Here is a 14,075-nt window from a genome sequence, read left to right as displayed (position 1 = left end):
GCCGGGGGGCTAGGGTCAGCCTCCTCCAAAGCACATAGCTTGGGACAGGAAGATGGAGGACACTGCACAAAACTAGGCTTGAGGAGGGTGTTAGGAAGAGGAAAACTCAAGGTGGGGAGAATGGCCATCGGGTGCCTACAAATGGTGGGCCAGGTGGGAAGGGGTTTCTCTGTTGGTCAAGTGGCCAGGTCCTGGCTGGTGGGGCAGCCAGACTGTGCCCTGATAGATCTGAATGAGACCACCTCCTTGGCAGAGACAGTGGGAGGTCATCCAGGAGCATTTGGCTGACAAAGCAGAGGCCTTGCTTTGATGAGAGGATGAGAACATTCATTCTCAGCAGACCCCGGTGTTTATATATAAAAGGGCATCTATAACTGGGAATCGGAGCATTCCCCTGAGCATGCCCAACATCCCCTTCAGCAGGCCAAACATTTCCCTGCAAGGCTGTTTTCACAATCCACTGGCTTGGTAAACATTCCCCCAACAGTAAAGGCAACTGCCAACCTGAGTAGAATTAGTTAAATTCAGACATATACTATGGGTCTAAATTAATCATATCTGTTGCTATTGAAGGAAGAAGAGAAAAAGGAAGAAGAAGGTCTGCCTTCATTTCCATTGCCCTCTAGAGTTAGCCCAGAGCCTGTGGGCACTCTCCCCGGTTCCCCAGCCTTCTCTGTGCGGTTTCCCAGGTCTGCTCCTTCCCAGCTGTTCCCCACCTATCAAAATATGGAGGTCTCTCATCCCAATCCTGCAGAGCTCTCTGTGCTGAGGGCCACCCCAGAGCCTGCCCTCTGCCGATTACTGCGGGGGACCCGACTGTGGGCCCATTGAGAGGAACCAGGAGGCTTTGAAATGGAAAGAAATTGAGGGCTTCTGGTGACCACGGTTATGTGGTCCGCCATGTGGCCTCGCCCAGATGCTGGCCCTGGACAGAAGTGAAGGAGGCATAAGGTAGGATGCCTGATCTGGGCCAGGCTGAGATGAGCTTCTGAAGACAGGATGGTGCCCAATTGCCTGTCTTCTGGGAACAGAATGACTGACTCACTGAACAGGTGCTGAAAAAAGGATCCGGGGGGGAGGATCTATTTGGCTGACCACCTTGGACCTGGTGCCCTGCTCACAAAGACCCAGAATCTCACTAGGCCTCTGCTATTGAAAACTAGATGTGTTTTCCTATTTGGGAGTTTTGCATGTTTCCATTCACTTATGTCACAAATATGCTTTTACCATCCACAATGTGCCAGTTTGCTATTGATGAAGCATTGATCAAAACAGACAAGAGGGGGTGCCTGGGTGGCTCAGTCGGTTAAGAGTCCCACTCTCGATTTTGGCTCGGGTCATGACCTCAGGGTTGTGGGACGGAGGCCCTGCATTGGGCTCTGCACTCAGCCCAGAGTCTGCTTATCTCTCTCCCTCTCCTCTGCTCCTCCCCCTGTTCATACTCTCTCTCTCAAATAAATAAATAAAATCTCTCTCTTCTCTCTCTCAGAGTAAGAGAGAGAAGAGAGAGAGAGCACGCACAAGCAGGGGGAGTGGCAGGCAAAGGGAGAGAGAGAAGCAGTCTCCCCACTGAGCAGGGAGCCCGATGCAGGGCTTGATCCCAGGACCCTGGGCTCATGACCTGAGCTGAAGGCAGACGCTTAACTGACTGAGCCACCCAGGCGCCCCTATAAATAAAATCTTAAAAGAAAAAAAAAAAACAGACAAGAGTCCACACTCTGCTGGAGCTTACATTCTAGTCGAGGGACATAGACCATACACAGCATGATAAAATATACAGTATATTTGAAGTTTGGAAATATACAAATAAAACTCATGTTGAGAAGAGGGGTAGACTGGGAGTCAGGGTAAAATTTTACATAGGATGACTAAGGAAGGCATACTGGGAAGGTGATATATGAGGAAGTAAGACAGGAAGATTTGGGGAGAAAGTCTCCAGGGGGAGGAGAACAGCAAGTACAAAGGCCCTGAGGCAGAGTCTAGAACTCTGGCCCCTTGCTTCCTGGCCAGGACTCTACCCACCACGATGTCTTGTCCCAGACTACCAGCAAAGCCGCAGGGGTCCAAAGGTGGACAGGCTCAGCCCCTGGGTCAGGGCCCCCCATCTCCCCATACTCCCGGACAGGTGCACTGGGGTTATGGGAGGCGTTGCACTTCTCATTGCCAATGCTGTGTCAGTGAACAGCCCACAAGACAAAGGGGCCTCCAAATCACCAGGCAGAGAAGGAGGGAAGCAGGCAGGAGGTTAGAGGGCAGTGTGTGGAGCTCAACAGCCCGTCCTGGGTCAAAGTTCGCATGCCTTTGCGTGAGAAGATCTTTGGCTAGGATTCCCGAACCATCGATCCATCTGCTACCAGGAACATGGGGACAGCGGGGCAGTGAGGAGGGTAGAGGGCTCTGGGCTGAGGGTCTTGGCCCAACCAAGACTGTTTGGTCAGCACTGCTGAAGGCCGTGGGGGGTGGGGAGAGGGCTGGAGAGACAGTAAGATCCATAACAAAGCCCTCTCCCACGGTGGAGATGGAAAGCATGCCCCAAACAGCCTGTGCCAAATCTGGAAATGCTCCAGGAGCTGTGAGAAGGCTGAGACCCTGGGGTGGGGGCGGGCAAGGGGCTCGGCAGGAGGGTAGACTAAGAAGAGTATAAGGGGGGCGTTCCAGGCCTGGGGAGGAGGCATGGCAATGAAGAGCTGGATTTAATTGTTTTACCAATTATTAATATCTTGCAAAGGCTTGGCTTATCAATCTATTCCCCCAGGTTGGTGTTCGTTCCATGTTAGGGCATGGAAGAAGGAAGGAATGACAGGTTGGGTTGAGGTCATAACAAGGGTCAAGTGCCCTGAGAGTTACTATGGAGGAGTGCTGGAAACATAGATCAGGAGACATTGAACTAGCTGTGGGGAGGATTTGGGGTGGGGTAGGGGCTTCCCAGAGGAAGTGATGTTTTAGCTGAGATTTATTTATTTATTTAAAGATTTTATTTATTTATTTGAGAGAGAGAGAGCACAAGCGGGGGGATAGGGGGATTGGGGAGAAAGAGGGCAGAGGGAGAGGGAGAAGCAGACTCCCCATTGAGCAGGGAGCCTGATGCAAGGCTCCATCCCAGGACCCCAAAATCGGGACCTGAGTCAAGGCAGACCCTTAACTGACTGAGCCACTCAGGCGCCCTTTTTTATTTATTTTTTCAAAGATTTATTTATTTATTTATTTTAGGGAAAGAGAGAGAGGGAGAGAGAGAGCTGGCATGTGCAGTGGGGGAGGGGCAGAGGGAGAGAGCGAATCTCAAGCAGACTCCCCGTTCCATCTCATGACTCTGAGATCATGACCTGAGCCGAAAATCAAGAGTCGGACACTTTAACCGACTGAGCTACCCAGGTGCCCCTTAGATGAGATTTAAAATAGGGCAGATTAGAAGTAGGAGTGGTGGGGCTCCTTGCTCAGTGGGGAGTCTGCTTCTCCCGCTCCCTCTGCCCTTCCCCCTGCTTATGTGCTCTCTCTCTCTAATAAATAAAAAAAATTAAAAGTGTGATACCTTAAAAAAAAAAAAAAAAAAAGAGGAAGTAGAGGTGGTCCAGCCTGGTAGGGTCTGTCAAAGACTCTGGTTTTCCTTCAGATGGGAACTACTGAAGGGGTATGGTTGTGACAGAATGAGATTTCCCACTTTTGAAAAGACCCCTCTGGATGCCACAGGCTTGAGAAGGAATTGGAGGGAGTGACAGGCAAGTGGGAACCAGCTTTGGAGGCTATTTTTACTCTAGGGAGTGATGATGGGGTCCTGGTGGAGGATGGGGAGAACGGGGAGGATAGGGTAGTGGGGCTGGACAGATGTCAGGGGGGAATAACCTATCCTCCACGCGGTCTGTTCTCAGCACAGGACCCAGAGTGATCTTCTTTGCCTCACACCCCACAGTGTGTCCATCTCACACACAGGAGATGTTTCTCAAGGGGGTGCTCTCTGTACCTGGGCAGGGGGTCACTCGAGGCTAGCAGAAATCCCTCACAAGACCACTGCCCATCTCCAGTGCACCTGGTACTGGCCCCTTCCTCCGTCCCTCCCAAGGACCACCTTTAGCGGCCTTTGAACTTGCTGTTTCCTCTGCTTCCAGATACTTGTGCGCCTTGAGCCTTGATTCCACATTCTTGCCTCTGCTCAGTGTCATTTTCTCAGTGAGGCCTTCTCTGACTACCCTATTTTTTTAAAGTAGGTTCCACACCCAAAGTGGGTCTTGAACTCACGACCTCGAGATCAAGAGTCGCTTGCTCCACCAACGGAGCCAGCCAGGCGCCCCTGACCACCCACCCTATTTTGAACTGCAATTTTCCCCAGGATTTTCTACCCCTTCTCTCCTTTGTTTTTCTCTAAAGCACTTTTCACCCCCTGACATTCTCTATGCATTATCTGGCCCCGCCTCGCCCCGTCCCCAATGTAAGGTCCATGTGAGCAGGAGCAGTGTCAGTTTTGTTCACTTGTATATCCATCGCCAGCATCCAGGACAGTGCCCGGCACATAGTAGGCGTTTGGTAAATATTTGTCCAATGTTTGAGTGGAGTGGTGAAGGGGAGGGATGAGGCTCTGTTTCTGGTTGGGCCGGCGGGTGGAAGTGTCATTCGCTGGGTCTGGGAGCACGGCGGGGAGGGCGGGTAATGTGGTTAGTTGGGGACAGGATCAGCAGGACAAGCAAATGCGCCACCCCTCCACCCCCCCGCGCGCGTTCTACAGCGGGAGGGCTGGGCAGGGGCAGGGGCAGCCTCGGAGGCAGGCAGCCAGGCGAGCCGTGTGGCGCTGGGGCTGCGTGTCCTGCCACAGGCGTGGACCACAAATACCACACACGCAGGCTCCTGCTTGCAGGCAAAAACCTAGCTCCGCACGCAAACCTGGGCCCTTTGCACCGCCCGCCCCTCAATCCAATCACTCACCCGCCCGGCTTCCCCGTTCCTCTCCCTCCTCCCTCACCTCCAGGCTCGCCTAGAGTCCGGCTCTTTAAGAGCCCCGCCCCCGACTCCCCTCCCCCTTCGCGTGACTGTGCCGGGACCCGAGGTGGGGAGTCGGGCAGCTGGGTGGCTGCGCCCGCCTCCGAGCCCTTCTCACGCAACTCCCGGGCACCGCGCCCCCGGCCAGGTGGGGCGGGGACGGGCCGCGTGACCTCTGCCCCCTGGAGGGGTGTACCAGACACTTGCACGCTAGCCCGGGGGGCTTCTGCGCTGGGCGCCCCCTCCCCTGCCCGGCCGGAGGGTCCCCCTCTCCTCGGCCACGGGGAGCTAGCCGCACAGCCCCACTCGCCGCAGCACAGCCCCACTCGCCGCCCGATTTCTCCGCCCCGCCAATGAGCTAGCAGCCCCGGGAGTCAAGAGGGAACCTCGAGGGCCTGTGGGTGCCAGCTGGAGGTACCCCGGGTTTGCAGCATTCCAAAGTGGCCCTAGAGCTAGTGAGGGCCAGTGAGCGCTCAGCGAGACTGCGCGTTTCCATCCATTCGCGTCTGTCTGTCGGGGAGCTCAGACGTCGGCTAGTCACCCGGGCTCTGGGGGCTCTTGGGGAACGAAGCCAGCCCTTCGGCGCCTCTGGCCTTCCGGCCCGGGTGACCTCGGGGCTGGGGTCGCCGTGCTTCTCACGCGAGCCCGGACTCGGTAACCCGGGGGAAAGAGGTCATCACACGGCAGCCCCGCCCCGCCTGCCAGGCCACTTGTCAACTAGTAGCAGGGGGGAGGCACTTGCAAGCCCAGTGTTCCAGTGGATGCAAAAATTAGGCTGAGGGGTTCCCCGCACCCGGGGATGGAGGGCTTCCCATACCGGGTCTTCGGGCTGCCTTGAGACTTCTCCCTCAAATCCCCACCTCAGTTGGGGTCTGCGCTGTCCATGGGGACCTTGGAACTGGGGTCTCAGGTGTCTCCAGCCCTCACCCATTCATGTGCTGGCACTTGGATGAGGAGTCCCTATAGTGGGTTCTGACCTGTCCCTCTGAGTTCCCCCAACCCTGTCTTCTTCCCCACTTCCCAACCCCCTTCCCTCCCTTTTCTCTCTTTCCTAGAACCATCCCCCCCCCAACTTTAGCTCGCCCCTCCCTCTCTCCTAGCTCCAGGGGGCGTGGCCAAGCGCAGAAGCTCTTTATAAAGGTGGAAGTGCTTTCACCCTCTTCAAGGTTCCTAGGAGCCTTCCCTGATCTTCTTTGGGGCCTCTGGCTTAAGAGACCACTCCTCCCAGCTCACTTCAGCACCTCCTCACAGCCACAGGTGAGTGCTGGGGACTTCTAGCTTGCCCTTTCTCTCCCAACAGAAAGAAAATTTTGATGCCTCCTAGGTTTTCGTAGGTGGCCACTGGTCTGGCACCTCAAAAAAGGAGGCTAAGAGTGTCCTTAGTGACCAGGGACTCTGGCTCCATAGTGGGAAGACTGAGGCCAGGGCAAGGGCAGGAATTACCCAAGGTCCCACAGATAGTGCCAGAATTCTAGATTTTACATGGCCCCCCTTCAAGGACTCCAGGATTCAGGCTCCGGATCCATCCCCACTGATTCTCTGAATGCCCTGGGGCTTCCCCCTCAGGGTCACCTGGGAGGCTGGAATAAAGACACTACTGTGGGAAGCTAGGATGATGTGCAGCTCCTTGTCCAAGCTGTGTGAGGAGGGCAGCTTCTCCCTGGGTGGGCAGGATGGATGGAGGGGGCAGGTTGGGTTCCTATCGGTTGTACCTTGCCTTATCTAAAAGCTACCCCTGGCTGTCTCGACCCTCCCAAGGCCTGGCTTGTCAGAGCCAAGATGTGCTGGCCGGGACAAGAGATGCTGATCTGAACGGGAGTCCTGGGCACCGTCCAGGGCCCTTCCCTATCCCGTTGACTGCCTTCTCTGTCCTGTACTAGGGGGCGATCTGTGTGAGAGACTGCCAGCTGCAGAGCTGGACTATCAGTCCCTGAAGACTCACCAGTCACATCTTTCTTGGCCTCTTACCGTCTCGCTAAGGCTGGAGGTCCTCGGGGCACCCAGTGTGCAGAAGGGAAACCAAGGCACCCCAAGACCTGTCCCTAGTTCACTCAGGAGTCAGGGCTTGAGGGATGCAGCTCCTCCAGGAGGCCTCCCTAGACCGATGGCTATATACTTAGAGTAGGAGCCAGACAATCTCCCCATCTTGGCAGGTTCTTCTGTGGGGAAACCAGGATTCAGAAGGGGAGGTTCCCCAGGTCAGATCTGGGTTTTCTCTTCTCTGAAATCTAGCTGGGCCCCCTGAATCAGAGATCATATCCCCCGGACCCCCACCCCAAATGATATAACTGGAGCCCAGAAAGGCAAAAGGACAACTCCAAGGCCGTGCTATTGAGCCTGGAACACTGGAGCTCCTCATCTCCAGTCCAGGGCACCTGGCAGGTGCCCCAGTCAGAGGCCAATGTCTTGAGGAGAATAGTCCATGAATTTGCACACCCTTTCTAGAACAAGCCTTGAGAGAAAGTATTGTCTCCACTTCTGTTAAATTTAGATTGATTCCTAATTTCCCTAATTCCAGTCTAGCATTTTCTTGCAGCCCTTATCTCGTGAGAGTCTTCCATTTATTCTCTGTTCTCCTGTGACTGGGAAATGGGGGAGGCCCAGACAGTTCATTCATTGAGAACTGAGCCCAGTGAAAACCCTGGCCTGGATTTCTGTGACCCAGAGCCTCAATGTAGCTTGTCTCCAGCTGCTTTTAAAACGTGGGTCAGTTGAACTCAGAGAGCCTCATGAGGCAGAGTAGTGTGGCTTAGGCAGTGGCCTTCAGGTCCCCTGTCCCTTCCCTGCCCTGTCCCAGGGTCTGGTCTGGCAGGATTCCCTAGACCCTGGGATGGAGCAGAAGAAAACTGAGAGTTCTGGGAGAGAATCTGACCATTCTTCAAAGGGAAGTACCTGTGATAGGAGCTGTGAACTTTCCAGGGAACTTGCCCTAAGAGGTCTGAGTCCAGGCTCTGTCACTGAGTGCTGGGTGACTTTAGGCAAGTCAATGGCCCCTCTGGAGGTCAATTTCCCCAAATGTGAAATGATGCAAAAGGAGCGCATGATCCCTAGTTCTGATGGCAGTGTTTCCCCAAGTGTGGTGGCTAGTACTCAAGGGGATTGGGGGTGACACATGTCGGTTATGTGTTTAATATACATTAGCGGGGGAAAAAATCAAACCTGTACTTTGACGCAGATATTTTTGTTTGGGATGATGCTAAGTGGGTAGATTTAAAGTTGATTTTAGAAAAGCATAAAATAAATAACAGTACAGGTGCTATATGGGAATCACAGACTGATGTGTGGAAAACCTGTTTTATTTTATTTTATTTTATTTATTTTATTTTATATTTTTTTATTTTATTTTATTTTAATTTTATTGTAAGGGGGCTCCACGCTGGGCTTGAACTCATGACCCTGAGATCAAGACCTGAGCTGAGATCAAGAGTCGGAGGCTTAACCAACTGAGCCACTTAGGTGCACCAAGGAAAACCCTGTTTTAGATTGGTGCAGGATTGTTCTGGAATTGGGCACTTTGGTTTGGGAGTATGGATCCAACACTTCCTGACTGTGTGAACTTGTGCAAGTTACTTAACCTCTCTGAGCCTCTCTGTAGTCTACCTTTTAGGCTGTGGACAGGACTGAATGAATGGCTATGAAATTATTTTATTTTATTTTATTTTATTTATTTATTTGACAAAGAGAGCGAGAGAGCACAAGCAGAGGAAACAGTAGAGGGAGAGGGAGAGGCAGGCTCCCCGCCAAGCAGGGAACCCGATGTGGCACTCAATCCCAGGACCCTGGGATCATGACCTGAGCCGAAGGCAGACGCTTAACCATCTGAGCCACCCAGGTGCCCTGGCTATGAAATTCTTGGTACACGGTGGCAGCTCAACAAACAGCTTCTCCCGTCTCCTCCTCCCCTTCATGTCCAGTTAGCTGTTCTGGATAAGAAAATTTCTCCTTTCTTTGACCAGCATGCTGACACTTTAGGACATTGGTTCCTCATATCTCCCCATCTGATATCTTGGTCTTTTCTTCCCACCCCACCTCTCAGCAGCCATCTTGAGAACTCTATGCTGATGATGTTCTCTGCGTCCAGATTGTCCATCCCCATCTCGGCCACAGAGCTTCTCCTGGCCTCTGCCGTCTTCTGCCTGATGCTCTGGGTGGTCAGGGCCTGGCAGCCTCGGGTTCCCAAAGGCCTGAAGAGTCCCCCCGGGCCCTGGGGCTGGCCCCTGCTGGGGAACGTGCTGACCTTGGGGAAGAACCCACATCTGGCGCTGTCCAGGCTGAGCCAGCGTTACGGGGACGTGCTGCAAATCCACATTGGCTCCACACCCGTGCTGGTGCTCAGCGGCCTGGACACTGTCCGGCAGGCCCTAGTGAGGCAGGGTGAGGATTTCAAGGGCCGGCCCGACCTCTACAGCTTCACTCTGATTACTAATGGCCAAAGCATGTCCTTCAGCCCAGACTCTGGACCAGTGTGGGCTGCCCGCAGGCGCCTGGCCCAGAACGCCCTGAAGAGTTTCTCCATTGCCTCAGACCCGGGTTCCTCGTCCTCCTGCTACCTGGAAGAGCATGTGAGCAAGGAGGCCGAAGCCCTCCTCAGCAGGTTGCAGGAACAGATGGCAGAAGTTGGGCACTTTGACCCCTACAGATATGTAGTGGTGTCAGTGGCCAATGTCGTCTGTGCCATGTGCTTTGGCAAGCGCTATGACCACGACGACCAAGAGCTGCTTAGCTTAATCAACCTGAATAATGAGTTCGGGGAGGCGGTTGCCTCTGGGAACCCTGTGGACTTCTTCCCCATCCTCCGATACCTGCCCAACCCTGCCCTGGATTTCTTCAAGGACCTGAATAAGAGGTTCTACAGCTTCATGCAAAAGCTGGTCAAGGAACACTACAAAACATTTGAGAAGGTACCGGCTGGGGAGAGGCAGGTGGGTGGTGGGAAGCAGTAGGGTTGGGGCCAGAAGGTCAGAGATAATTGGAGAAGTAGGGGATTTGGCAGGCTCTCCGGGCCTTCACCCTGAGATTTTGAGGTGAGTGGTTGAGTGGACTCCATCCTTGGCAGGGAAATAGAACTTTTCCCTGATTAGCCTTTCCAGCCTTCCATCAGACAGCAATATTTACTGAATACCCAGTCTGTGCAGGACCCAAGGCCAGTGGTTGTGGGAAGCAGGAAGAATTAAAAAGTTGGTCTCCTGGCCTCATGGGAGAAAGAAGGGTAAAGAGCATGTCTAGATGACCCCTCTCTCTCAGGTGTCCCTTGAGTTGGGGCTGCCAGTATTCCGAGGCAGGAGAGAGCCTTAAAGAGGCACAAGAAGCTGGGATGGCAGCCTTGAGGTAGAGGGGTCACCTCTTGAATGAAGGTTCTAGGGACGGTGAGGGACCAGGATGGAGAGGTTGGTCTGGGTTTGGGGTCTTGTTCACCTGTGGGCCTTCCCTACCCAGGGACACATTCGGGATATCACAGACAGCCTGATCAAACATTGTCAGGACAAGAGGCTGGATGAGAATGCCAACATTCAGCTGTCTGATGAGAAGATCGTTAATGTTGTCTTGGACCTCTTTGGAGCCGGTATGAGCTACCCCATTGTGCCTTTCCTGTGCCCGACTGCCCTGGCCTGCCAACTGCTGAATCTTTCCCTTTGCTCTCCCCTGGTCAGGATTTGACACCGTGACAACTGCCATCTCCTGGAGCCTCCTGTACCTGGTGACAAGCCCCAGTGTACAAAAAAAGATCCAGGAGGAGTTGGGTAGGTGGTGGCTTCCTTTAATGTGCTCAAGGCAGAGGGCCTGGCCAAGTTCTGGGCAGCCCCTTCATCCACATGGTCCTTTTTTATTTTATTTTATTTTAAAGATTTTATTGCGAGAGAGTGAGCGAGAGGAGAGCACAAGCTGGGGGAGGGGTGGGAGAGGGAGGAGCAGATTCCCAGTGAGCAGGGGGCCCGGTGCAGGGCTGGTCTCGATCCCAAGACCCTGAGATCATAACCTGAGCGGAAGGTAGACGCTTAACCCACTGAGCCACCCAGGCGCCCCACATGGTCCTTTATGTTCTGCAGACACAGTGATTGGCAGGGCCCGGCAGCCCCGGCTCTCTGACAGGCCCCAGTTGCCCTACCTGGAGGCATTCATCCTGGAGACCTTCCGACACGCTTCCTTCGTCCCCTTCACCATCCCTCATAGGTGAGGCCCCATGGATCAACTGCTGTCTGATACTGGGCCTTCCTCCAGTCCATGTACCTGATCAGGGCCGGAGGGAGGGATGGGTATGGGAGGCACGGGGATGTCCTTGTGGTCCTGAGCTTGACTGGGCTTCTTTCTTCCCCAGTACCACCAAAGACACAAGTCTGAGTGGCTTTTACATCCCCAAGGGACGTTGTGTCTTTGTGAACCAGTGGCAGATCAACCATGACCAGTAAGTTGAGAGGAGTCAGGGCAACCCTGCCCTCTCCCGAGCTCCAGACCCTGCTGTCCCTGGGCCACTTGCCCATCCCCCACTCTTTGGGGCTGGGGTTCAACCCACTTGATGCTTCTGAGCCCCCAGGCTACCACTTCAGCTGTTTCTCTCTGATTACAGGGAGCTATGGGGTGACCCATCTGAGTTCCGACCAGAACGATTTCTCACTCTTGATGGCACCATCAACAAGGCACTGAGTGAGAAGGTGATTCTCTTTGGAATGGGCAAGCGGAAGTGCATCGGTGAGACCATTGCCCGCCTGGAGGTCTTTCTCTTCCTGGCCATCCTGCTGCAGCAGGTGGAATTCAGTGTGCCCCGGGGCACGAAGGTGGATATGACCCCCATTTACGGGCTGACCATGAAGCATGCCCGCTGTGAGCATGTCCAAGTGCGGGTACGCGCTTAGGGGACTGAGAGCCCTGCAGCCTAGCCTCTTGTCTACCTGGCCTATCTGGGCAGCCAGGCCAGTGGGCTGGCCCAGGGTCAGGGAGGTATTCTAAGCTTCAGCCTGAAACCCACAGATATTGGTCTGGCTGGGTTTTGCTGTCTGGGCTGCAGGCAAGCCTGAAGGATCGTGCTTGCCCCCCACCCTGGACTTGCTCCTCTGCATACTGACCACGGACAGTGAACACAGCAGGGGCCACAAAGGAGCAGATGGAGCCTTCTGGAGTTGTGCTTGAGCCAGGAGGCTTGGTTGGGTTAGGAAGTCTTAAGCCCCAGGAAACCTCGAGGGAATGCTCTAGAAGCCCCTAAGCCCAGGGGCTGGCTGGTTTTCTGTGGGGGCTGACTGGCTTGAGAAACATTTAGAGCAGGCCACACCAGGGCCTGTCCAATTTCTTTGACACTTAGGAGCTGTCACGAGTGAAGGGAAGAGGCAGCTCAGGATACTACTGAGCGATCTGACCACATGGTTCTGGGACACTGTGATGCCTTTTTCTGCTCTCCCTGCAGGCAGGAACAGGGCTGCCTCCTGGCCTTGGAAGGCCCCTGTTCCTGTCCAGGAGGGGCTGAGGACTTGCGCCTAAGAGGAGTAGAGAGCAGAGGGAATGTCCAGATTTCAGGCACCAGAGACCAGGTCTCTATGCCCTATATAAAAATGCCTTTTAAAAATGTTTGTACACAAGAAGCTTTTTTTCCACCTGCACTGTACTGGCATGTCTGCATTTATCATATATAAGAGCTTAAGAACAATTTATTGAGTGCAATAGAAAAATTCTAACCCAAATATCCAGAAATGTGTAAGAAACCTTTACCTAAGCTAAATAAAGATATTATCCAGAAGTCCTACTGTGGAAATTTTTTGACTTTTTTTTTAAAGATTATATTTATTTATTTATTTATTTATTTATTTATTGCACAAGCAGGGGGAGGAGTAGAGTGAGAGGGAGAAGCAGGTTCCCCACTTAGCAGGGAGCCTGATGTGGGGCTCGATTCCAGGACCCTGGGATTGTGACCTGAGCTGAGGGCCGCTGCTTAACTGACTGAGCCACCCAGGCGCCCCAGTTTTTTGGCTCTTGAATGAATCCATCACTCCTCTACCTGCCCAGTCTGAGCCCAGTCTTATGTTGGGTTCAACTATGGGAGGAAGAAGAGGAAGAGGAGGCAGTGAAGAGGTGAAGGCGTGGCTCTCAGAAGCTCGCCATCCAGCTGGGGCACAAGACTACCACTTCACTGCCTTCCCCTAATTGATCACACATTGATGAAGTGCATTCTCTAGACCAGGCACTGGGGGCTATAAAGCAAATAAAACATGGTCTCTGCCTTCAAAAGCCTCCCAAATTGGTTGGAGGAACCAACTCATAAACACATCATCCACTTCCTTGTGATGAGAGCTCTACCAGACAGATGCATGCAGGAAGGCGAGGCCCATAGCCGGAGCTGGAGGACGGGGTGCAAGGGGATGTTGCAGATCTTGGAGACAGCTATGCAGATGCCTCCTCAAAAATGAGAAGCGGGGGGTGCCTGGGTGGCTCAGTCTGTTGAGTCTCTGACTCTTGATTTCGGCTCAAGTCTTGATCTCAGCGTCATGAGATCGAGCCCTGCCTCATGCTCTGTGCTCAGCGGGGTGTCTGCTTGAGATTCTCTCTCCCTCTCCTTCTGCCCCTCCCCTCCACCCACATGTTCTCTTTCTCTGTCTAAAATAAATAAATATATCTTAAAAAAAAAAGAACAATAATAAACTGCAATGTCTAGGAATACACACTTGGTGACGAATCTTATAGTAAGAATAAGGAAATGATTACTATCAGGATATGGACAGTGGTTACTCTGGTGGGGAGGGAGTGTGTTATAATTGAAATAGGACATGTAGAGGGCTTCCAGGATGACCGATAAAGTTCCATTTCTTAACTTGGGTGTGTTTCAAAGATACTTTATCTATAAAAATAAGAAAAAACACAATTAACTTGAACTGCTCTTTGCTTTTTAGAAATGTAATTAATATATATGGTCAATGCCCTTCACTGAAAGACCACCAAGAACACACCTGTAGTGAAGCGAGCTGGGTTTATTATTCATTGCAGTGAGGGAGAACACACACCATAGGAAACTGTGGGGTGTCTCAATAAGAGGAATGTTAGAACTTCTTACACAATTTGGGCTTTGGGTGAGTAATTTAGGGGGGTTTAGCTCTAGACTGGATGCTGTTAAAAAGTGGAGACAA

General features: G+C 53.1%; 1 protein-coding gene across 2 annotated transcripts; it reads left to right on the top strand.

Annotated features, from left to right (window-relative positions):
- The first annotated feature begins 6,128 nt into the window (after positions 1-6,128).
- On the top strand, positions 6,129-12,692 carry LOC116640547 (cytochrome P450 1A1). Of its 2 annotated transcripts, none has more exons than XM_032417595.1 (7): positions 6,129-6,225; positions 9,005-9,869; positions 10,405-10,531; positions 10,620-10,709; positions 11,016-11,139; positions 11,285-11,371; positions 11,534-12,692. In XM_032417595.1, the coding sequence occupies exons 2-7, from the start codon at positions 9,024-9,026 to the stop codon at positions 11,817-11,819; spliced, it is 1,560 nt and encodes a 519-aa protein (XP_032273486.1). In that variant the 5' UTR covers positions 6,129-6,225; positions 9,005-9,023; the 3' UTR covers positions 11,820-12,692. The 2 variants fall into 2 exon arrangements, with proteins under 2 accessions (XP_032273486.1, XP_032273485.1); XM_032417594.1 differs by having other exon boundaries at positions 6,145-6,225; positions 9,008-9,869; positions 11,534-12,691.
- The last annotated feature ends 1,383 nt before the right edge of the window (positions 12,693-14,075 follow it).

The sequence above is a fragment of the Phoca vitulina genome, unplaced genomic scaffold, assembly GCF_004348235.1.
Source record: "Phoca vitulina isolate PV1807 unplaced genomic scaffold, GSC_HSeal_1.0 scaffold20, whole genome shotgun sequence".
Classification (NCBI taxonomy): Eukaryota; Metazoa; Chordata; class Mammalia; order Carnivora; family Phocidae; genus Phoca; species Phoca vitulina.
Note: the sequence above shows the minus strand (reverse complement) of the source record. Positions and strands in the feature narration are given on the sequence as shown.